Source organism: Nomascus leucogenys, chromosome 7b (assembly GCF_006542625.1).
Source record: "Nomascus leucogenys isolate Asia chromosome 7b, Asia_NLE_v1, whole genome shotgun sequence".
Taxonomy (NCBI): Eukaryota; Metazoa; Chordata; class Mammalia; order Primates; family Hylobatidae; genus Nomascus; species Nomascus leucogenys.
The window spans coordinates 106,444,501-106,467,581 of NC_044387.1; the positions used below are offsets into that span (position 1 = coordinate 106,444,501).

Below are 23,081 nucleotides of genomic sequence, written 5' to 3' on the forward strand. Positions count from 1 at the left end.
TTGATGGGTATTTAGCATCCACTACCTTGATCCACGTGTTCTTCTTCAATGGGTATTTGATGGGTATTTAGCATTCAGTACCTTGATCCACTTGTTCTTCTTTGATGGGTATTTGATGGGTATTTAGCATCCCATGCCTTGACTACAACAGTAGTCTGGAGGTCTCAATTTGTATCTTGGGAAGCATTATAAATTTTCCAACTCTCTAGACACAAATGTACAAAAAAAAACCCCTTGTTTTCTATACCAGTAATTGTGTGCTTTGTCTTGCAATTCAGACATTTACAAAAAAATCTAAATCACCTTAAATTAAGATTTATGTTAAATGTGGTCTAAAACCAGCAGAGTTATGTATTGTTTTCTTTTTTAGAATGATTTTATTCAAGCAAGCAACTTATTTCATTTCCTTGTTTGCTACAGTTTCCTGTGGTAAGTGAATTATCTATAAAACATGGAATTCAGGCTAAGACAGGAGTAGCCCAGCAAGTGGCACCACCCCTGGAGAAAGCTATTGAACATACAGCTTTGGGGATGGAGATAGTCCCTGATGATTCAGGACACGTGTCTATCTAATGTTCCAGAACAAGGACCACTTGCCAGATATATTGCTCTAGACATAGGTTGCAGACCAGAGGAAGGAGCTCAGAAGTAGGAATATGTTGGGACTTGTGTTAACAAAAACTTCTGTTCGCAGATAACATTCTGCAAAGCAAAACTCGAAACAAAAAAATAGTCCTCTATTTTGATTATCAACATTAAAAAATTAAACTTTATCTGAAAATTCTAAAGAATGCTAGGCATTTTACAGTGTCTAGGTCCAATCCAAGTATCTGTTAGGTACACGATACATAGTTTTACTCTGGACCGCTAGGGAACCATTTCAAAAATGAAGGTGCCTGGTTTAAATTTAACTTAGCAAACCAGGCATTTGGATAGTTCTAGGAAATAGCTTTCAACACCAGATTTCGATCTCATTTCTCTATTAATTTCATTAATTTTTGGAGAATAAAAATGATTCTGGACATTTCATTAATCATTGTAGAGGGAGTTTTCTCTGTGTCCCCACAAGGCATGATTCTGGGTCTACGGTGACTTAACAGGGCCACACAACAATGAGTATTTAACTTTCCTCTCAGATGTATGGCTACAATAAACATCTATAGGTAAGGTTTACATTCATAAAGAGACTTTTTTTTCCAGGAGAAAAGGCTTTTATTCCCCCTAAATCACAACTCCCCTATGTCTGTCCCTCAACCCTGATTGCTCTTCTAAACGTAGTTTACAAACCCATGTGCAAAGCCACTGAGAGCTGAGAAGGAGCATAAGCCAGAGACACTGGGAACCACGGCCAACTCCAGGGGGTTTTTCGTTTTTTTCTTTTTTCTTTGGCAAAATAAATCATGATTATGGCTAGGAAAATTAGGGATGTAACTAAGCAAAAAATTAGAAACTACATATTGAATGTAGGCCCCAAATTCAGAAACAGTCATCGTTAAACATCTTTTGTTTAGTCTTTCAGATATTTTTCTACATATGCCTATTTGCGCATTTCACAAAAAAGAGTTATTAACTATGGACACTCTTTGACTTGCGTTTTCCACTTACAGCTGTCTTTTGGTGCAAATAAGTAATATTTTTTGGAGCTTGCTATTCTTGTCTTTTTATGGTATTTTTGTGTGCACACTCTTATGCACTTATTCAGTTATTTCTGTAGAATACATTTTTAAAAATAAAAATACTAGATTCAAAGGTATGAATATTTTTGAAGGTTTTATGGTGTGGCATCATGAAATTATCTTTCAGAAAGGTTACTCCATAGCTGACTTTTTCTGCCAGGTAATAAGAGTGCTCATTTACCCCACTTAGGCCAACTCTAACAGGCTTCTGTTGCTTTGCATCCTGACATATTTATCTTTCTGGAAACAGAGTCCTAATTTATTTCTGCAGAGCTACTGCCTCTCAGTTTTGGTCCATGTGGTTCTGGTGACTCTGATTCTTCTGCTGAACCAGGAAGTGCACACATCCTCCTGGCTGCAGTGACCCAATCAGAGCCAACGTCTTGCAACGAAGCTTTTGTTTAGACATCTAGAAATAAGTCTCTTACTTTTTTCTTTTTCCAATTTGACTTGAAACAGAAGAGAATACAGAGGCCTGAGTTGTTGGTGCTATTTTGCTACTACGTGGAGCTTGAGAGTAATGGTAACACCACGACTGGAGCTAGCAGAAGGAGACATATCGTCCACTGATGCTATCAGTTGAGCACAATGTCCAGTTACTTTTTAAGCCAGATTCACCATGGGCTTTTTGGGTCCTGAACCAATAGATTTCATTTGTTTTCAAGCCACTTTGTACTAGGTTTTCTGTCGTTTGCAATCAAAACCAGTATACAAACACTGGTTATTTAATTTTTCATTTTTGCTAATCTCATGGATAAAATGGCTTCTAGTTGTTTTAACTTGCCTATATTGTGATTCCTCCCATTTTCATATACTTATCACTTCTATTTCTTTTGTAAATTATCTTTTCATATTTGTCATCTAATTCTTTAAAATTAGAGTACTTTTCTTCTCATTATTGTTTATGGAATTGTTAAGCCTGAATAACCTGCCCAAAGTCCATGGACATGGGGGCCCATGTAAAAGCTTTGAAAGCCACCATCATTATGAGATAAATTCTATAATAGTACTTTACATATGCTCCAAAATACAGCACAGACACAGCTATCATTGTCATGATCATCATTATCATCATGATCACCAACTTATGAGGATAAGCAAGAACACCTACTAGAAGTTTCTTTCCATTCAGCAACAAAGTTGGTGTCTTTCTAGTCACTCCCTTCCCTGACTGTCACATGGCAGTTCACAGAGGCTCAGTTGCAGAATGAGAAGCTCTGGACCAGGACCTGCCATTGTGTGCATCCTTGCTTGTGAACTGGGGGCTGGAAGAGGAGTGACTGCTTGATAATTATGAGTCAGTCAAAACCACCAACTGTCTGAAAAAAATAGGCCTTTTTGTAACTAGTATTGTCAGTAAACCAACTCCCTGCATGTTTTGTGCATACGTGAAATCTAGGTAATACACTTGTATTCCCAAAAGCTTCCTTGAAGAGATCTGTGCTCTTTCCAAATATAAACCTTACCCAAGAGGTGGTCATCTTGGCCACACCTCTGAGAGGGAGAGAAGCAGTCTTGCTGTGTTGGATGGTCATAATGGGGCTCAGGGCCAGAATCCCCAAGGGGTAGGATAGTGCAGAGAAGATGGCAGTCTCCAGTGCTTAATAAAATGCACGTGGTCTAAGCTGCCCATTCCCTCAAAGGCAATAAAAATAGGTACTATTTAAATTGAAGAGTAACTACTGCCCCAGGGAAAGGCCAGGTTGTCATTGGAATAGCCATGGTTAATGGTCAGTTGATGACTGAAATGAATGTGCTACCTGAACAGGAAAGCTTATGAAGCACACTTGGAACAGAGTCTTTCCAGGTAAATCCAAATTTACAAATTAAAGCCAGTAAAGACACCTAATTCTCTACTATTATGTGGGGTGCAGTGTATTCTAGAGCTGGGAATAATTCCAAACAGCAAATAGTTCAAAATTTATGTTCAATTTAGCATATGCATGTATTTGTTTAAACCGTCTTAAAAATGAGTAAAAAATATTGTCAGTTTGCTTGAATCATACTGAGATGAGGAATAATATTTAGCATTGCATGCTAAAAAAGGACACAGGATTGGGAGTCAGGGCTGGATGACTGTCACAGGACTTTGACTAACTGTGTGGATCTTGGGCAAGTGTGCCCTGAGATTCAGTTATTTAACTTTCTTTTAAAAAACATAATCCAGATGCAGATAATAAAGCCTGCCTCTAACTTCCCTTACAGAATTGTGAGAAGCTGGTGGAGATGTTTGTTACAAAAGTGTTTTGAAAATAGAGCAAATATTTCTCTTTTTAAGGCATGATATTTTCATAGCATGTCAGGCAGCAGGGAAAACCTAAGTTAGGATTTTATTTTATTGTGGGGAATTTATGTGCAAATTATTGTGCAATTTAATGAAAATAAGCCAATTTTTTATATAGAAGTACCCAGAAAATTAGATAACACTATACATTGTTCAAATAGTTGCCTTAATATATTTTATTTTCCCAGCATAATTAGTGATATTATACAGGTCTTTGAGTAGTCAGTGGGAGAAGTTAAGAAAGCAGATATCTTTTTATTAAAATTATTATTTGAATTATCCCAAATTAATTTTTATGGTTCTATCCCAGGATGTCTGACTCAACTATATGAAAACACCTTCTTCAGAGGTGGGGATGTAGCTTCCATGTACACCCCAAACGCCCAGCACTGCCAGATGAGGTGCACATTCCACCCAAGGTGTTTGTTATTCAGTTTTCTTCCAGCAAGTTCAATCAGTGACATGGAGAAAAGGTAAAAGTTGATATTTCATTATTGGAGAAGGCATTTTTCAAAACTGAATCAGTTTTATGCACAAAGGTGTAGTATAACTGAGAGTTCTTTCTCAAACGGGGTTCAAGGACCAGCCTCAGCAAAATCCCTTCAAGTGGTTCTTAGAAATGCAGATTCCTAGGCCACAACCCAGATGTGCTGAACCAAAGTTTCTTGGGACTAGAAATCTACATTTTAAACAATCACTGTGTTTATTTAAAGTAGTAGAAGCTAGTCATTTTCTATTCAAAGCCTCAAAATGCTTGAATATCACTGGGCTAAGAGACTGTCTCAAGAAAAAGTCTAACAGGTGAACATTACATCTGAATGAAGAAACAGAATTAACTGTGTGACCCATGATCACATTAGTGGATAGCACAGTCTGAAGAAAATAACATAAGACAAGCATTTTGCTGAGAATATAATTGAGAAAGATCTAGAACTTGTGATTTTGGGACAGGGCAGATCTAAATGGTGCCTAAAGTGAGCCAGTTTGGGCACCTACAGCATGATGCTATGTATGGTATGTGTGTGTGTATGTGTGCTTGTGCTTGTGTGAATATGTATTAACTGGAAATTTGTAAAAGTATTGGAAAAATAGTATTTACAAATTTTTTTTTGAGATGGAGTCTCACTTTGTAGCCCAGGCTGGAGTGCAGTGGCGTGATCTCGGCTCACTGCAACTTCCACCTCCCAGGTTCAGACGATTCTCCTGCCTCAGACTCCCAAGTAGCTGGGATTACAGGCACGCACCACCAACGTCTAGCTAATTTTTGTATTTTTAGTAGAGACGGGGTTTCACCACATTGGCCAGGCTGGCCTTGAACTCCTGACCTCGTGATCTGCCTGCCTCCACCTCCTAATGTGCTGGGATTACAGGCGTGAGCCACCGCACTCAGCCGTAATTACAATTTTTATTAGGTCAGAGAGATGCTTATTAATCACGAGCCACAGTTTTCATCTTAATGTTTTTTCATTTTGATTAATATCTAGAATAAGGTTTTCTTTGTTGTTCCCATTTCCATATTCATAACTGTTTTCCCATCTTCACTGTATGTGAGTTTACGAACTAGAAATTGGACAGTCATTCTCTGATCCTACATGTTAAACTTGTAGAGAAAACCCAGATTGTCTGTGAGGATCATCATATTAAAAGTAGAGGTAGGTTCTAGAATTCTTATAAATAATGAAATTAACATGAAGGTTGACATTTAAGACAGAGGGAAGTCTTCCATTAAGTACAGACTACAAGGAGTTAATAAGCAAGATGAACACGATATACAGATCCAGCTCTTATCACTAAGTTAACCTTTTAAGTAAATGAAAGTACTTGCAAAAATAATTACCAATCGAGGACATAGTTGCCTGAAAGTTTAAGAACACAGGAAAAATCATTAACGCTTTAATATGGTTGACTTCCTGTACTTAAAAAATGAGAGTGTAAAGAAAACGCAATGCTGAAGTTAGATATTATGGGGATGTTATAAAATTACCTCTAAGAGTGTCCTTTCCAGCAAGTATTGGGGAAGCTATATGATTTTCCTTGTTCCTGGTTTTGTTAGTGTATAGAAAATGCTAGACATTTCCTCAATGTATGTTTATTTTTCTACTTCCTAAGTAAAGCTACTTTTAAAACAGGTTTGGTTGCTTCTTGAAGGATAGTGTTACAGGAACCCTGCCAAAAGTACATCGAACAGGTGCAATTTCTGGACATTCCTTAAAGCAATGTGGTCATCAAATAAGTGGTAAGTTGTGAATTTCTTAGCTACATTTGAGTTAATATTGGATCTCCCTTAGAACAGCTTTTGCTCAAAGTTCGTACTGCTACAGCCTTTTGGAAGGCATCACTCATAAAGATGGGAGATGGGGCAGTATTCTGGACACAAAAGAGGGACCCATATTCATCTGGACACTTCTATTGTCTTTATCAATCAACACATACTTAATGAGCCTCTATTATTTATGAGGTTAGCACTCAAGTGTAAGATTTACAGAAAATGAATCCAAATAATCGTGTCTCCTTGTTTCCAGATACGAATTGTTAAGAAAACACTAGGGAACATCTCTCTCAGGTTCACTTGAGGGTAATTTTTATATCAGTGATTCTCAACCAGCAGTGATTTTGTATCTTCCATTAGGGGACATTTGACAATGTCTGGAGACATTTTTGGTGGCTACAACTAGGGAGGACGCTATTAGCATTTACTAAGTAGAGGCCAGAATGTTTGAATGCTGCCCAACATTCTACAGGGCACAGGGCAGTCGTCCACAGCAAATAATTTTCTGGCCCAAAATGTCAACAGTGCTGACATCAAGAAACTCTGTGATATACCATTAGGCCCAAATTGAAGAGCTGAATTCTGCAAATCTTGTTAAGAATATTACTTCTTAAAGGAAACTTGAGGACTAGGATGCTAGAGAACTTTGATTCTAACATCTGAAGCTACTGATGTCTTGGGAAACAGTTTCCAACGCTATCCTAATAAATTTAAGACAAATGAACTATTTCTCAAACATGACTGGGACTGATCAGAAAGTGAAAAGTGCTGAAAAGATTCAACTGATGGGTTGTCAGAATCTTAAAATAACTGTGCTGTTATTCTACGTATAACTATATATCATTACTATTTTATTTTCATTATGCACAATTAATTTTGTAGGTTCAAATTTCAGATGTTTTTAAATTTGTCATCCTTTCCTCCCTCACTGATACCACCCCTTCACTACATACACACTTTGAGCCTGCTGTTTGCGTTTTAACCAGTTATCAAAGGACAGCAATGCCTTCATTATAAATCTGGGCCTGACTTAGCCAGTATAATAGGTGTAGTCTACCTGAGGTGGAGTACATTTCCTATTTTAAAAGATCAATTTGTATGTTAATCTAATTTGGTATAAGTTACTCGAGTAAGTGCTATTTCCGATTGTTGTATCTTGTAGCGAAATTTAAAGAAAAAGAAATATTGTGCCTTTCTCAATATTCCTGTTATTGTTAACATATTCTAAAACTCAGTGTTACTCACTTAGCTTGCTTTTAATGTTTTTTCCTAACTTCATCATCTTAAAGTGAAAAATTGTTCCCAAGTACATAAAGTCTCTACACTCGAGAACAATTCTAGTCAAAAGCATTTAGAGCTTTCATATGAACACTTAAAAAGTTTTTATTTGTAAGAGTCCTATCCCAACTCTTAGCCTATTCTTTCCTCACATGCAGAAAAATAGGAAAGAGACTTCATTTCCACAATCTTCAAATTCCTGTGTTTAAGAACCACAGTGAATAATCCACCTCCCTGCCCAACTCAACATACTGTCGTATAGTTTTCCTGACAGTTTGTATATTTTCTGTCTTTCCCACCCTTAAATTTAGTTTTATGACTTCAACCATACTTCTTAGGAGTGGAAAGTTATCTATAGTAGATTATGGTTTATTCCACATAATCTTGGGGAATAAAACTTTAAAAAAGTATACAGTTTATACTTCTGGTTACATTACTTCCTTAACCAAAAGTCTAACCAAGAAATTTGAATCTTTTTCAAAAAAAGAGCCTAATTTTGCTTCACTGTCTGTGAAAAGAATTATCTGTATCTTTTGCATGTAAGACAAATCTCAATGAAAAGGGTGCTTAAATAGAAGTTAACACTATTTTAAAGCAAGAATGAAAGTGGTTTCACCATGTGTAAACAACAACTTCCCACATTTTGTAATGATTGATCCAGATGCAATTTGTAATCAGAAAGGAGAAGTCGAAAGCAGAGAAATAACACTGGGAGATACAGAAGCTCCTTCATTCAATGCAAAAGGTCAAAGGCACATCAGTTTCTTTAATAATGCAAGCCTCAGCACACATTATCAGTGTCCTCATTATTATTGCCTTGTTTATTTCCCACTGCTCACTGATAATTTCAACGTGAAATTTGCCTGCATTGCTGCATGCATCGTGCAGTTTAAGAAGTGAAGTAACCCAATTTCAAAGCTAGTGCTTTAGGGAAAATACTGGATTGTATTTACTTCAAGCAGAGTTCGATAATTTATGGACATAATAAAAATTTTAAATCCCTTAATTAATATAGCAGTTGCCAAAACTGGGCTATTATCCTTCTAAACTACCAGCCCACATGGTGGTGGGTATCGAATCTACCTCTAGAAAGAAAATGGACTGTATTTGCTCTATGTATTTTTCTTGTACAGCTTGCCACCGAGACATTTATAAAGGAATTGATATGAGAGGAGCCAATTTTAATGTATCTAAGGTTAGCAGTGTTGAAGAATGCCAAAAAAGGTGCACCAATAACATTCGCTGCCAATTTTTTTCATATGCCACGCAAACATTTCACAATGCAGAGTACTGGTGAGTACAGTTCAAGGTGTATTTGTTCTTTGTATTGGTGCCTCCAGGATTTCACTGTGTTCTTCATAACCTCTTTTGTTCCCGAACTAAAAAGCAAACAGGGCTTTTACTCCTGGCCATTTTCCTCATTTACTTACTCTATTTTATTTTTTTATCTTTTATTTATTTATTTATTTATTTATTGAGATGGAGTCTCGCTCTGTCGCCCAGGCTAGAGTGCAGTGGCGCAATCTCAACTCACTGCAACCTCCGCTTCCCGGGTTCAAGCAATTCTCCTGCCTCAGCCTCCCGAGTAGCTGGGATTACAGGCGTCCGCCACCATGCCTTGTTAATTTTTGTATTTTTAGTAGAGACGGAGTTTTACTATGTTGGTCAGGCTGGTCTCGAACTCCTGATCTCGTGATCCACCCATCTCGGCCTCCCAAAGCACTGGGATTACAGGCATGAGCCACCACGCCTTGCTCTTCATTTTTTAATCAACTGATTCATTTAATTTCATTTGTTTCTCTACTCTTTTCCCCTGGCATGTAATTGTACTGCATCTTCAAAGCCTGGCATCCTCTTCTCCTACTTCTCCAAAGCTGATTCTTTCAGGTCTTTCCTCAAATACCATCCCCTCCAAAAGGCCATTTCTGAGCATTCTCTTTTAAGTCACACTCAGCTCTGTTTATTTCATTCATAGAGCTAATCACAATTTGATATTAACTTGTGATTTTTTTTTCCTTATTTTTAAATCTTATTTTTATTTGCATAGATGTATGGGGTACAAGTGTCATTTTGTTACTTTGATGTATTTTACAGTGGTAAAGTCTGGGCTTTTGGTATATCCATCACTGGAGTCATGTACATGGTACCCACTAAGCAATTTTTCATCACCCACCACCTTCCCACCTCTCTATCACCTTCCCAGTCTCTACTGTCTATCACTCCACGCTCTACTCACTTTTGGTGTCATTTTTCCTCAAGTCATTTTCTGAAGTCTGTGTCATTTTTCGCTTTCCCGAAGCGAATTTTGGTGTCATTTTTCCTGAAGTTCCGTTTGCCCCACACATAGGCCTTGCTTACAGAATGAGGGTTTAGCATCGCGGTGTCTCCCACCTCATTCTCACCCTAACTCTCCCTTTACCCCTTTGCGAGGGGAAGGATGTCCATTTGATTAATAATGCAAACTCCTAACCCACTCATTATCAGGGTCTTTGTTTTTCCACTGTCCATCTGAATACTAACTGTTACCTGCACTGCTCCCTGCACCTCAAAGTGCAGGAAGCAAAGTAACCTCTTTTCTTCCCGTTCAGGAACAATTGCGTATTAAAGTACAGTCCCGGAGGAACACCTACCGCTATAAAGGTGCTGAGTAACGTGGAATCTGGATTCTCACTGAAGCCCTGTGCCCTTTCAGAAACTGGTAATTGTAGGACTACTTCACTTTGTGATTGTAGTAGGCAGAATAAGAGCCCCCAGAGACGTCCCTGTGCTGAGCCCTGGGACCTGTGCGTGTGTTCCCATAGCTGGCAAAAGCGTTTCTGTCAATGGGATTCAGTTAAGGGCTTTGATGGATGGGGAGTTTACTCTGGATTTTCTGGATGGGCCCAGTGTACTCACAGGGTTGAGTGCTCACAAGGCTAATAAGAAAAAGAGAGAGGCAGAAGGGTCAGAGCCTTGACCCTTGAGAGAGGCTTGAAGGTGTTACACTGCTGGCTTTGAAGATGAAGGTCCGTGAGCCAAGGAATGCAGGTGGCCTCTAGAAGTTGAAAAGGGTGAGGAAACAGTCTCCCTGTGGAGCGTCCTGGAGGAACAAGCCCTGCTGATGTCTTGATTTTAGCCCAGTAAGACCGAGTCTCTAGAACGGTAAGATAACAAATTTGTGTTGTTTTTAACTACTAAGTTTGTGGTTATGCCCCTAGAGCAGCAGTTACAGGAAACTAGCACAGTGCTATTGTTATAGTTATAGGACAGTGATATTGTTATAGTTATAGGACAGTGATATTGTTATAGTTATAGGACAGTGATATTGTTATAGTTATAGGACAGTGATATTGTTATAGTTATAGGTACAGTGATATTGTTATAGTTATAGGACAGTGATATTGTTATAGTTATAGGACAGTGATATTGTTATAGGTACAGTGATATTGTTATAGGACAGTGATATTGTTATAGTTATAGGACAGTGATATTGTTATAGTTATAGGACAGTGATATTGTTATAGTTATAGGACAGTGATATTGTTATAGTTACAGGACAGTGATATTGTTATAGTTATAGGTACAGTGATATTGTAGCAAAACTGTAAGGTCATTCCTTGGTTGTGTCCCTATCTAGTGAAATGACTCTACCGGGGTAGGGAAATAAAACTGTTGTTTCACACAAAAAGGTAATTTCAATGGAATTATCCAGAAAAGTGCCATGACATTCCACCTCATGTAGCATATCAGGATGTTAATGACAAGATGTTACTAAAAGCAAATCCCTTACGGCCAGTTCTCTGCAGTACTGGGTGCTGGCTCTGTGCCTGGCCCTGTATTGGGTGCTGGGCTAGGATTGCCCTGTGGAAGATTGGGAAGGTTGGTTACAAGGTGTCTATTTTCTTGTCTCCTCTTTGCGACAGCACACCTTCTCCATGGTGTGTGCCAGGTTCATGTGCACTGGTGATTTAATTTTAACATTTATATTATTTTTTTCCGGGAGAGTTTTTGAAGGCTGCCGGGAGGCAGGACTCGATGCAAACATGCTCCATTCTGTACCCAGCACTGTTGCTGGAAGGATTTGCTGCACTTACCCAGGGAACAGGCAAGCTCATGCTGTGGCTCTGGGCTGTCACGGCTGCTGTCCACACTTGGGAGAGCACCCTGGGTGGCTCATCTGTGTACTTGCTTTCTTGTTAAATTGCAGTGAGTTCACATGTGATTTAATCTGATCAAATGGCCTTTAGAGACTGATAAAAATCTGGCTGTTTCAGGCAGTGTTTTAAGCTGCTAAGGACATGGCTTTTCACTGAGTACGTGGTCCCCATTCCTCAGGGAACACCCAGTAACCACACGCCTCCTAAACCTAGAGTAGGGCTGTCTCCTGGCCTAACTGCCCAAATGAGATTCATAAGTTAGGGATGATCTGTAGTCATCACTACAGACTTGTCCTTAGTTTCACCAAGGATTTTCCTAATTTTACAAACAAAACCCCTAAGGCTCCTAGAAGGAGGGTAGAAGTGAAGGCGCTCAGGAGTCACATAGCTGATGAGCTGAACCAGAACTTGACCCTTGGGTCACACAAATTTCACAGTGCTCACGCCCCCTTTTGTTTTTTTAATGGATTTAATGGTGTTTTAAAGCCTCCTGCCTCTCAACGCATATGAATTCATTGTATTTACAGATTTCCTTCTCTTGTGGTCCATCTTCCTGCATAGATCTTGAGAGATGTCAGGGTAACCACATTTCCTCAGTTAATTTAACAAAACCATTTGCAACTCTGACATGGAAAATTCCTACCATGTGACTTATTAATTTATCAATTCAGATAGTAAACATATTTTCCAGCCAAAAGGAGGAGAACATAAACTGGAAAAAAATTTTTTTTTTTTTATTTTTATCACCTCTGGGGAAGAAAGTCTGATAAATGAAGCTAGTTGATAAAATTGCAATTAGGGGAAGCAACATCATGGTTTCTGTTTGCAGGCTAACCAGATGGCATAGTTGAAATAGAGAATGTCCTAGAAATCAACTGGTTGCTTGGCCAAAATATCTATAAATAGTGCCCAACATATTAGATAGGAAAAGCAAAGTAAAAACAATTTTAACAGGTTAGGACATTGGGCTGCAGTATTGCGTATATTTAATGTCATGTGTGTCCATGTGAAGAGACCACTAAACAGGCTTTGTGTGAGCAATAAAGCTTTTTAATCACCTGGGTACAGGCAGGTTGAGTCCGAAAAGAGAGTCAGTGAAGGGAGATAGGGGTGGGGACATTTTATAGGATTTGGGTAGGTAGTGGAAAATTACAGTCAAAGGGGGTTGTTCTTTGGCGGGCAGGGGTGGAGGTCACAAGGTGCTCAGTGGGGGAACTTCTGAGCCAGGAGAAGGAATTTCACAAGGTAGTGTCATCAGTTAAGGCAGGAACCGGCCATTTTCACTTCTTTTGTGATTCTTCAGTTACTTCAGGCCATCTGGATGTCTACGTGCAGGCTTGGGCCCAGAGGCCTGACATGTAACATGGATAAATGTAAAGTTCTTAGAATCATACATACACATTGGAAAAGATGGGGCTTAATAGCACTTTATAAGAAGACTTGAAGGATGTTTGAGAATCACTATGAAACTGCTGAAAATATCAAGAAAATTTAGTTCTTATGTATATAAATAATGTGCCTCTTACATGAATCTCTTCTATCAAGTTTGGTATTTTAATATAGCATATATTGTTTTTTCATAGTAGATTTAAAATTTTTGATATATAATTTAGATAACATAAAATTAACCCTTTGAAAGTGTACAACTCAGTGGCTTTTAGTATATCCACCTGATTGCACAACAATCACCACTATCTAGTTCCAGAACCTTTTTATTACCACGAAAGAAAGGCTGTATCCATTGGCCGTGTTTCTCCATTCCCTACTCCTCCAATCCCCTGGCAACCACTAATCTACTTTCTATGTCTGTGGACTTGACTCTTCGGGACATTTTACATAAATGGAATCATGCAATGCAGCACATTTTGCATCTAGCTTTTTTCACCTGGCATGTTTTCAAGGCTCATTCGTATTCTAGCATATATCAGTACTTTGTTCCTATTTAGGACTAAATAATATTCTATTGTATGAATAAAACATATTTTGTTTATATGCTTAGTTTGATGAACATTTGAGTTGTTTCTGGATTTTTTTTTTTTTTTGCCTCTTATGAATAATGCTTCTACGGACAACAGTTTTTGTGTAGGCATGCATTTTAAATTCTCTTATGTATGTACTTAGGATTAAAATTGCTGGATCATAGGGTAACTCCATGTTTAACTTTTTGATGAGTTGCCAAACTGTTTTTGAGAGCAGCTGCACAATTTTACATTCTTACCAGCAACAACTGAGGGCTTCAATCTCTCTGCAACCTTAACAACACTTGTTATTGTCTTTTTATTGTTGCCTTTCTAGGCAGTGTGAAGTGGTGTCTCACTGTGGTTTTGATATGCATTTCCCTAATGACTAATAATGTTGTATATCTTTTCATATGCTTATTTTCAATTTGAATAAATTCTTTGGGAAAATCTCTGTTTAAATCCTTTAGCCATTAAAAATAATTGGGTTATTTTGTTTTCATTGTTGAGTTGTATGAGCTCTTTATATACTCTGGATACTACACTCTTATAACATATATTATTTTCAAAAATTTTCTGTGCATCTGCAGGTCATCTTTTCACTTTACTGATGTGTTCTTTGAAGCACAAAAGTTTTTAAACTTGATGAAATCCAGTCTGGCTTTATTCTTGCATGTGCTTTACCTAAAACGCCAAAACCTAATTCATGGTTATGAAGATTTTTGCTTATGATTTGTTCTTAGAGGTTTATAGTTTTAGCTCTTACATTTAGGCATTTGATGCATTTTGAATTAAATTTTATATATGGTGTAAAGTAGGAATCCACCTTAATTCTTTCATGTGGATATTCAGTTATTCCATTGTCTTGAAACCCTTTTCGAAATCAATTGTCTAGAAATGTAAGAGTTTATTTTTGGACCATCAGTTCTATCCCATTGACCTATATGTCTATCCTAATGCCAGTTACACACAGTCTTGATTACCATAACTTTGTAGTAAGTTTTGAACCCAGACAGTCTGAGTGCTTTTATTTTGTTCTTTTTCAAGATTAATTTGGTTATTCTGGATCTTTTGCATTTCCATATGAATTTTAGGATGGTTGTCAATTTCTGCAATAAAAAGGCAGCAGGATTTTGATAGAGAGTGCATTGAATCTGCAGACCAATGGGTATCAATAGAATTATGTGTTATCAAATTTAGTAAACTACATAAATGATATGAACACAATAAAATAAAACTAAGATATAAGACCATATTAATGTAATGATAATAAAAGTGGATTGTCTCCTGTTGTAATTTTAATGGGCACAAGGCATGTTTGTTAATCACTTCTTATTAAAGAATTTTTTATAATATTCAGGAAAATGCAACAAAAAACCCTTACATTCCTAAGGCCTCAGAGTCAGAGTAATATAAAGGAGATGTAAACACATGCGGAGTAATGCAAACATTTGGCAATGGTGGTGACTGGAGCTGGGAGCACAGCTTTTATTTCTCTGAAATAGGAATTTGCCCCTTAGAGTAATTAGACCAATTTTGCCTTCTAAATGGCAAACAGTTTGGAGATATTTTACAGGACATTTTTTCACTTAGGGTGTTTAGTACTGTGAATAATAAATAGTCACAATTTCCTTAACCATGGTGACAAAATACAAGCAAATTTAGCCTCGTGTCATTTCCTAAGGAACATCTTCTCTCTGTGAGTTCACAGGTTGCCACATGAACGTCTTCCAGCATCTCGCGTTCTCAGGTGTGGATGTCGCCAGGGTTCTCACTCCAGATGCTTTTGTGTGTCGAACCATCTGCACCTGTCACCCCAACTGCCTCTTCTTTACATTCTATACACATGCGTGGAAAATCGAGTCACAAAGGCAAGTATGCATGGGGAGCACTTGCTGCTGTACTTTCATCACTTTTATTTTATAGTCTGAGTCTTTAAAAGTTTCGTTCATTTCCCTCAAAACACTTGAACCTGCAGTGTAAGTAGGTACTTTTCTGCCAGGTGCAGACTAGTTAAGAGATCAGCAGACTTCTCTGCCTATCTTCTCTTACTTTAAAACAGATGTTACCATTGAATCAAGGAAGCAATAGCCATGAAAAGAAAGAAGGATCTGACGCCTTTGAAAGAAGATTCAAAACATGATCTTCATGTTTTGCATTAGCTTGGAGTAAAATCCACTCGCTGGCAGTATAGCCCTTAAGCTTGTTGCGTCTTCTCTTTGTTTCAGAAACTAGAGCCCTGTTTATTCTGATCAAGGCTCTGGCCCACTGTCTTTATCTCAGATTACCCACCCTCTTCTACACACAGCATGGAACTAAGAGAAGGGTGTCTAGTTATGTAATATCATCGGCAGCATAAATTCCCAGAATTTGTTCTTTGATTTTTTTGTTTGTTTGTTTTTCCAGTTAGAAGGTGGAACTTCATCATTGTCCTCTTTTCAGGTTGTCTGTGCCTATTAGTTTTCTCCAGAGGGAGTTGTGGTTTGATTTAATCTCTGCAATTTATTAGAGTCCTGTAGTCGGATTTACTTTGAAGAGAGTTTCCCAGAAGAATAAAATTTGCAGTTGCTTTTTGGGTGTGAGCTGCTTTTGTATTTGCCCAGTGCCTTTAATGCAAATTTCTTTCTTTCTGTCTTGCTTTTTTTTAAAAAAATAGAAATGTTTGTCTTCTTAAAACATCTGAAAGTGGCACACCAAGTTCCTCTACTCCTCAAGAAAACACCATATCTGGATATAGCCTTTTAACCTGCAAAAGAACTTTACCTGGTAATGTGATTTGATAATAATATTACATAAAATGTAACCTATTTCATGACTTTTAACAGCAACAGTGATGAAACAGTCCTCAAGGTAACAGAAACTTGTGTAAATGTCATTCGTTGCTTTTCTCATTTGATATCTTTTTGCGTGTATAATTGACACAGAACCCTGCCATTCTAAAATTTACCCGGGAGTTGACTTTAGAGGAGAAGAATTGAATGTGACTTTCGTTAAAGGAGTGAATGTTTGCCAAGAGACTTGCACAAAGATGATTCGCTGTCAGTTTTTCACTTATTCTTTACTCCCAGAAGACTGTAAGGAAGAGAAGTAAAGGAAATTTTATTTTTCAAAGACAGTCGACATGACCGTTTCATATTCTCTTTCCCCCGGTGAAGGCTTACTCTTTCTACTGTTCATTTCATCTAGGTGTAAGTGTTTCTTAAGATTATCTTTGGATGGTTCTCCAACTAGGATTACGTATGGGACAGAAGGGAGCTCTGGTTACTCTTTGAGATTGTGTAACACTGGGGACAGCTCTGGTGAGTAACCTCACTTTTTCATGGAACTGTAAGGAACGTCTGTCATGTTGATAGTTTGCTTAGTCTTAAGGAATTATGTGTCTTGTTCTCCTTGGTTAGAAGGGACATTGATTCACTTCTAATTCCAACCATTAGTGTCAACACTCTCTTTTCAGTCTGCACAACAAAAACAAGCACACGCATTGTTGGAGGAACAAACTCTTCTTGGGGAGAGTGGCCCTGGCAGGTGAGCCTGCAGGTGAAGCTGACGGCTCAGAGGCACCTGTGTGGAGGGTCACTCATAGGACACCAGTGGGTCCTCACTGCTGCCCACTGCTTTGATGGGTAAGTGTTGGATGCATCTCATCCAGAGTCTTATCTTGGCTTTTCATTTTGAAGGATCTGTGATCAGCTGCTTCACTGCCATATGACTTTATGAATAGAGACGTGTTAAAGTGGGGATGGTATTCACAACATTTAACTAGTAGGGTCCAAGCACTGACCAATCTGACCATTAGAACAGAGTGTGGTCTCTATACAGGACTGATGGCCCTGGGTGGGTATTCTCCCGCAGAAAGAGAAACGAAGACAATACCCTTCTCTTCCAACCCACCACCCACCACCAATCCCACCACCAATCACACCACCAATCCCACCACCAATCCTGCCACCAATCCTGCCACCCACCACCAATCCCGCCACCAATCTCGCCACCAATCCCACCACCACCACCAATCCCACCACCAATCCCACCACCAATCCCGCCACCAATCCCACCACCAATCCCACCACCAATCCCGCCGCCCATCCTTCCACCCATCCCGCCACCAATCCCACCACCAATCCCGCCACGAATCCCGCCACCAATCCCGCCACCCATCCTTCCACCCATCCCGCCACCAATCCCACCACCAATCCCACCACCTACCACCAATCCCACCACTAATCTCACAACCAATCCCTCCACCAATCCCTGATGTGTTCTTCAAAGACTTATTTGTCAGGCCCATAGAAATGTTACTTCTTGCTCTTTGATTCATAAATATACTAAGTAATAATAATTTTTTAAAGTGAGAGTTTTGTACTCTGTATATTTCAGTGTATCTAATTTGATCTATTTCAATTTTATTGGTCAAATAGTAGACATGTTAGGTAAGTCTTAAAACACTGAGGCTTTGGAGTTAGACAGAACATGGCTTGAGTGACAGCTTTGCTGCTTATTAGAGGTGTGGCCCTAGGAGATTTGTAAATCCCTCTGAGCTTTATTTTATCTAAAATATGAATAATAATAGTAACGAATTTGTAACGTTATTGGGAGGATTAAGTGACACATTTAAAATGCTTAGTACTGTGTGTAGAACACGAACACTAGTCCAAAAATGTAAACTATGATTTCTATATTCAGTAAGAAATGTAGAGATGGACAAAGCATATGAAAAGCAAAAGAAATACTAGAAGACACTTGATTTTTCTCAAAAATAAACACAAAGTATTTTTGTTTTAGTGACATTCATGCTTAGATGCTGTACACTAGGATTGAACATACTGCCGTCAAAATACAGCAGTCGGTGGTACACGGGGGTGGAGCAAGTCCCCTCCACCTTGTCATCGTGTGAAAGGGCTCCGCCATACATGATCTTGCATGTGGTTTTAAGGTGGTTGGCCTGGAAGAAAAGGCCCAAGATGGGAAATAGTAGGTGTCTTTTTTACTAAATGCCCTCCAATTTGGGACCAAGAATTTTCATTCTTGAAGGCTCAGTGTTGTGAGTTTATAAGAGATTATAGACATTAAAGTGCAATGATTTCATTGAAAAAAAAAGCCCCTTTGCACCTGATATCTCCAACATTTTTTCTAGAACTTTGTGCACACATGCCTTGCACTACTTGGTGATGATAAAGGTTTCCAGATCTTTGCACAGAATAAGGCTTTGCTTTAGATCATAATTTTGGATGCACTTAGTATACATTCGTCTTTTAAAGAATTTATTTAAATTTTCATACTTTCCAAAATACAGATATACCTTACTTATGTATTTATTTTAATTAATTATTATTTTTTGAGATGGAGTCTCCATCACACAGGCTGGAGTGCAGTGGCACAATCTCGGTTCACTGCAGCCTCTGCCTCCTGGGTTCAAGCAATTCTCCTGCCTCAGCCTCCTGAGTAGCTGGGATTACAGGTGCCCACCACCACACTTGGCTAATTTTTGTAATTTTAGTAGAGACGGGGTTTCAGCATGTTGGTCAGGCTGGTCTCGAACTCCTGGCCTCAAGTGATCCACCCACCTCGGCCTCCCAAAGTGCTGGGATTACAGGTGTGAGCCACTGTGCCCAGCTGCATAGAGATATTTTAAACAACACTAAAGTCCTCCTACTCTGCCTAATTAGAAGAGCATTAGAAGATCAGCCTGACTTCTTGATCGTTCTGAATTTAGTGGAGCAATGAGGTTCAGCTTTGGTGAATGAGCTTAATTTTTCCATGATAAATTGCTAGTCTCTTCCCACTACAGTGTCTCTCAGAAATGGGACAGCAGCATCCTTTTTGTTTTCACTTGCAGTAAGAATGATGCAATTACATAAATGTACTACACTTTTCAATTTGCTAAATAGAATCTTCAGAGATTCACTACTGCTGCTATTGGTGATGAAAAATTACCAGAAGGAGGAATTAGGTGGGAGAAAATGTGTCCTATGTAGTATTTCCTTCCCAGTTCTCTTTGAAAGAGAGTGATAGGAAAATGGAACGATATTGAAGGAAGGCCTGCCCAGTTTCAAACAGGTATTTATTTTTCTCTCCTAGGCTTCCCCTACTGGATGTTTGGCGCATTTATAGTGGCATTTTAAATCTGTCAGACATTACAAAAGAAACACCTTTCTCACAAATAAAAGAGATTATTATTCACCAAAACTATAAAGTCTCAGAAGGGAATCATGATATCGCCTTGATAAAACTCCAGGCTCCTTTGAATTATACTGGTATGTAGCATATGTAAGAAGGTGGATAGCAGAATTGTACTGGTTGATATTTTCATATCAATTTGAACAAGAGGGCACATCTAGAGAGACTATCGTTGTTTTCTGACTGGTGGAGTTGAGGGAAAGGTGAAGGTTGCATGGGAAGTGAAGTGAAATCTCTTCTACTTAAAGAGCAAGAAATGTGAACTAATTCTTTCAGGGAGGAATACAACTGCATGCAGGTGATGGAAATAATGGGTGTAGGAAATGTCTGTGCCATCTGAGAGGCACTGGGCTTGCTTGACAAGAGTAGCAGAACAGTCATTGCTTTGGGCTTAGGGATATTAGAATGTGTGAGGGCAAGTGGGATCAGATATCTCCTTCCAGGTGTAATTTGGGTAGGAAAGAGACTGATGCAGAAAGAAGCCCTGGAAAAGCCAGAGCATCGTGATCAGAGGTGTTGCCTTTGGAGGTTCATTGCTGCTGCCAGGAGCTGAATACCCACTGTATCCAATAACATTAATGGTCAGGCATGGTGGCTCACACCTGGAATCCCAACACTTTGGGATGCCCAGGTGGGAGGATTGCTTGAGGCCAGGAGTTTGAGACCAGCCTGGACAACACAGTGAGACCCTGTCTCTACATAAAATGAGAAAAAAAACAACTGGGTGTGGTGGTGTGCACCTGTAGTCCCAGCTAGTCAGGAGGCTGAGACAAGAGGATCACTTGAGCCCAGGAGGCCAAGGCTGTAGTGAGCCAAGATCTTGCCACTTCACACAAACAATTATGTAACCTCAGGCAAATTGCTTTACCTCTTTACACCTCTAATTTCCTCATCTGTAACATGAGGATGATAATTTCTTCCTGGGTTTGTTGTCATAATCAGTATATTAAAGCACTTCATGTCTGGAACAGTGAAGACACCCTGCTATGACTATTAAGGACAGTATACATGGAATAAGATGCAGGAACTTCTAAATGCTTTTGACCGTAGATTTAGGTTCTGAGTTTTAAGAATTTAACTCAGGAAATTGTAACACCAAAAATGTCACGTGAAAAATGGTGGTGGCAAGTTTTCTTGAATCATAGCCTTAGAAGTTGGGCAGAAAGCAAAAAAGTTATTCTTGATGCTACTCTGTAGAAAGAGAAGACAGAAAAAGAAAAAGATGTATTTTTAAAGTCTATATCCGTAACTTTATTTGACCAAACTCTAATTTAAAAATTATGTTTCAGAATTCCAAAAACCAATATGCCTACCTTCCAAAGGTGACACAAACACAATTTATACCAACTGTTGGGTAACCGGATGGGGCTTCTCGAAGGAAAAAGGTAAGCATGACGCTTTAAATATTGCTTCTAGAGCAAGTCTTACATGTTGAAATACATGGAGTGGGTCGTTTTAATCGGCTTCTGTCTGAAATTCTATCTAAACTCTTTATCTTTCCTATCTATTTATTCCCAAATATTTATTCAGTTATTCTTAAAAAAAGTATTTTTGCTTTGGCTTGTAAAAAAATTTTTAGGGAGACTTTTAAGCATCTTACTTCATTATAAAGATCATTTGCTTGACTTTGCATGAAGCAGATTGGGCCCATCTAGGGCTGACAAGCCCGTGCAAGACCATCCGGTCCTCAGTGTTAGCAGCGTTCCTGTCTCCCAAAACCGTGTTCTCCCTGGATGCTGATGGCCGGGAGCACAGGCAGGTGTGTCGTCTCACTATGGAGAATCATATTTGTGTCATTCTTTGCAGAAGAAGGTAGCTTGCCAAACTCTCTCCATCTTTCCCGATTCAGTCCTTTGTGCAAGTAATTCACATTTTTAGATTTTTTACTGGTAATCTGAGACACGAAGAAATCTAAAGTAATCTTCACTAAGCCATGAAAGCTCCCAACACCGTTCTCCATGAGAGATGCTCGCCTGCATTTATTCAAAAGCAAGAGACCCCTCTGTTGCCAAAGCTCTGAGGGCTTTTCAGAAACAATATAGTTTTAAATTATAATTTTGAATATATAAAACAAAAAAATGAAAAGTGATAACTTCCAGGCTTTGGATTGTTAGGTGATAAATATAAAATGGGATTTCTGGGGGACTGCCACTGAGATGGGGGATGGCAGAAAACATGGAAGCAAGGTCTCTGGTCAGCCCAGGGTGCCGGGCTTGTCCCCATACCACATAGGCAATAAAAGGACAGTACAGGGCGCTGTCTCTCTCCCTCTTCCTCTCTCTCCCTCTGTGTGTGTGTGTGTGTGTGTGTGTGTGTGTGTAACACTATCTTCCCAATTTTTACTATTTGTATTCAAAGATAAGGTCCTTATGAAAAATATACTGCTCTGATTCACTTCAAAACTCATTTCCATATTTACTATTTATTGTGTTTCCTCCTTCTGACGTTATATATTGGTTACTCACAGGTGAAATCCAAAATATTCTACAAAAGGTAAACATTCCTTTGGTAACAAATGAAGAATGCCAGAAAAGATATCAGGATTATAAAATAACCCAACGGATGGTCTGTGCTGGCTATAAAGAAGGGGGAAAAGATGCTTGTAAGGTAATGCATGAGATTATGAAGAACACAATAGGCTGCTTGAGGAAATTCATTTCAAAATATATTTTCCAATAGTATACTTTAACATAGTTTTTTAAAAAATTCAGAGACAAATGATCTGATAAATTTATAAGCAACTTTTAACAAATTGAATATATATAATACATATTTACATTATTTATATGTCACAATCTATGCATGCACTAACTTAAGAGGGGCAAATATACATACAATAATATAAAAACATTAGACTTCTTTGTCATTGGGATGATGATATCAAGATTTCTTTTTTTTTTATTTTTTATTTTTTTTTATTTTTATTTTTATTATTATTTTTTTTTATTATGCTTTAGGGTTTTAGGGTACATGTGCACAATGTGCAGGTTTGTTACATATGTATCCATGTGCCATGTTGATTTCCTGCACCCATTAACTCATCATTTAGCATTAGGTGTATCTCCTAATGCTGTCCCTCCCCCCTCCCCCCACCCCACAACAGTCCCCGGAGTGTGATGTTCCCCTTCCTGTGTCCATGAGTTCTCATTGTTCAATTCCCACCTATGAGAGAGAACATGCGGTGTTTGGTTTTTTGTCCTTGCGATAGTTTACTGAGAATGATGTTTTCCAGTTTCATCCATGTCCCTACAAAGGACACGAACTCATCATTTTTCATGGCTGCATAGTATTCCATGGTGTATA

The 23,081-nt window shown here is 38.6% G+C and overlaps 1 protein-coding gene across 1 annotated transcript; it reads left to right on the top strand.

Moving 5' to 3' along the window:
- Window positions 1-229: 229 nt before the first annotated feature.
- On the top strand, window positions 230-22,457 carry LOC115835879 (plasma kallikrein-like). The gene is made up of 13 exons (XM_030815190.1): window positions 230-429; window positions 4,271-4,433; window positions 6,090-6,196; window positions 8,641-8,800; window positions 10,096-10,205; window positions 15,313-15,472; window positions 16,258-16,367; window positions 16,526-16,688; window positions 16,788-16,900; window positions 17,056-17,224; window positions 19,680-19,855; window positions 21,068-21,163; window positions 22,246-22,457. The coding sequence occupies exons 1-13, from the start codon at window positions 372-374 to the stop codon at window positions 22,455-22,457; spliced, it is 1,797 nt and encodes a 598-aa protein (XP_030671050.1). The 5' UTR covers window positions 230-371.
- The last annotated feature ends 624 nt before the right edge of the window (window positions 22,458-23,081 follow it).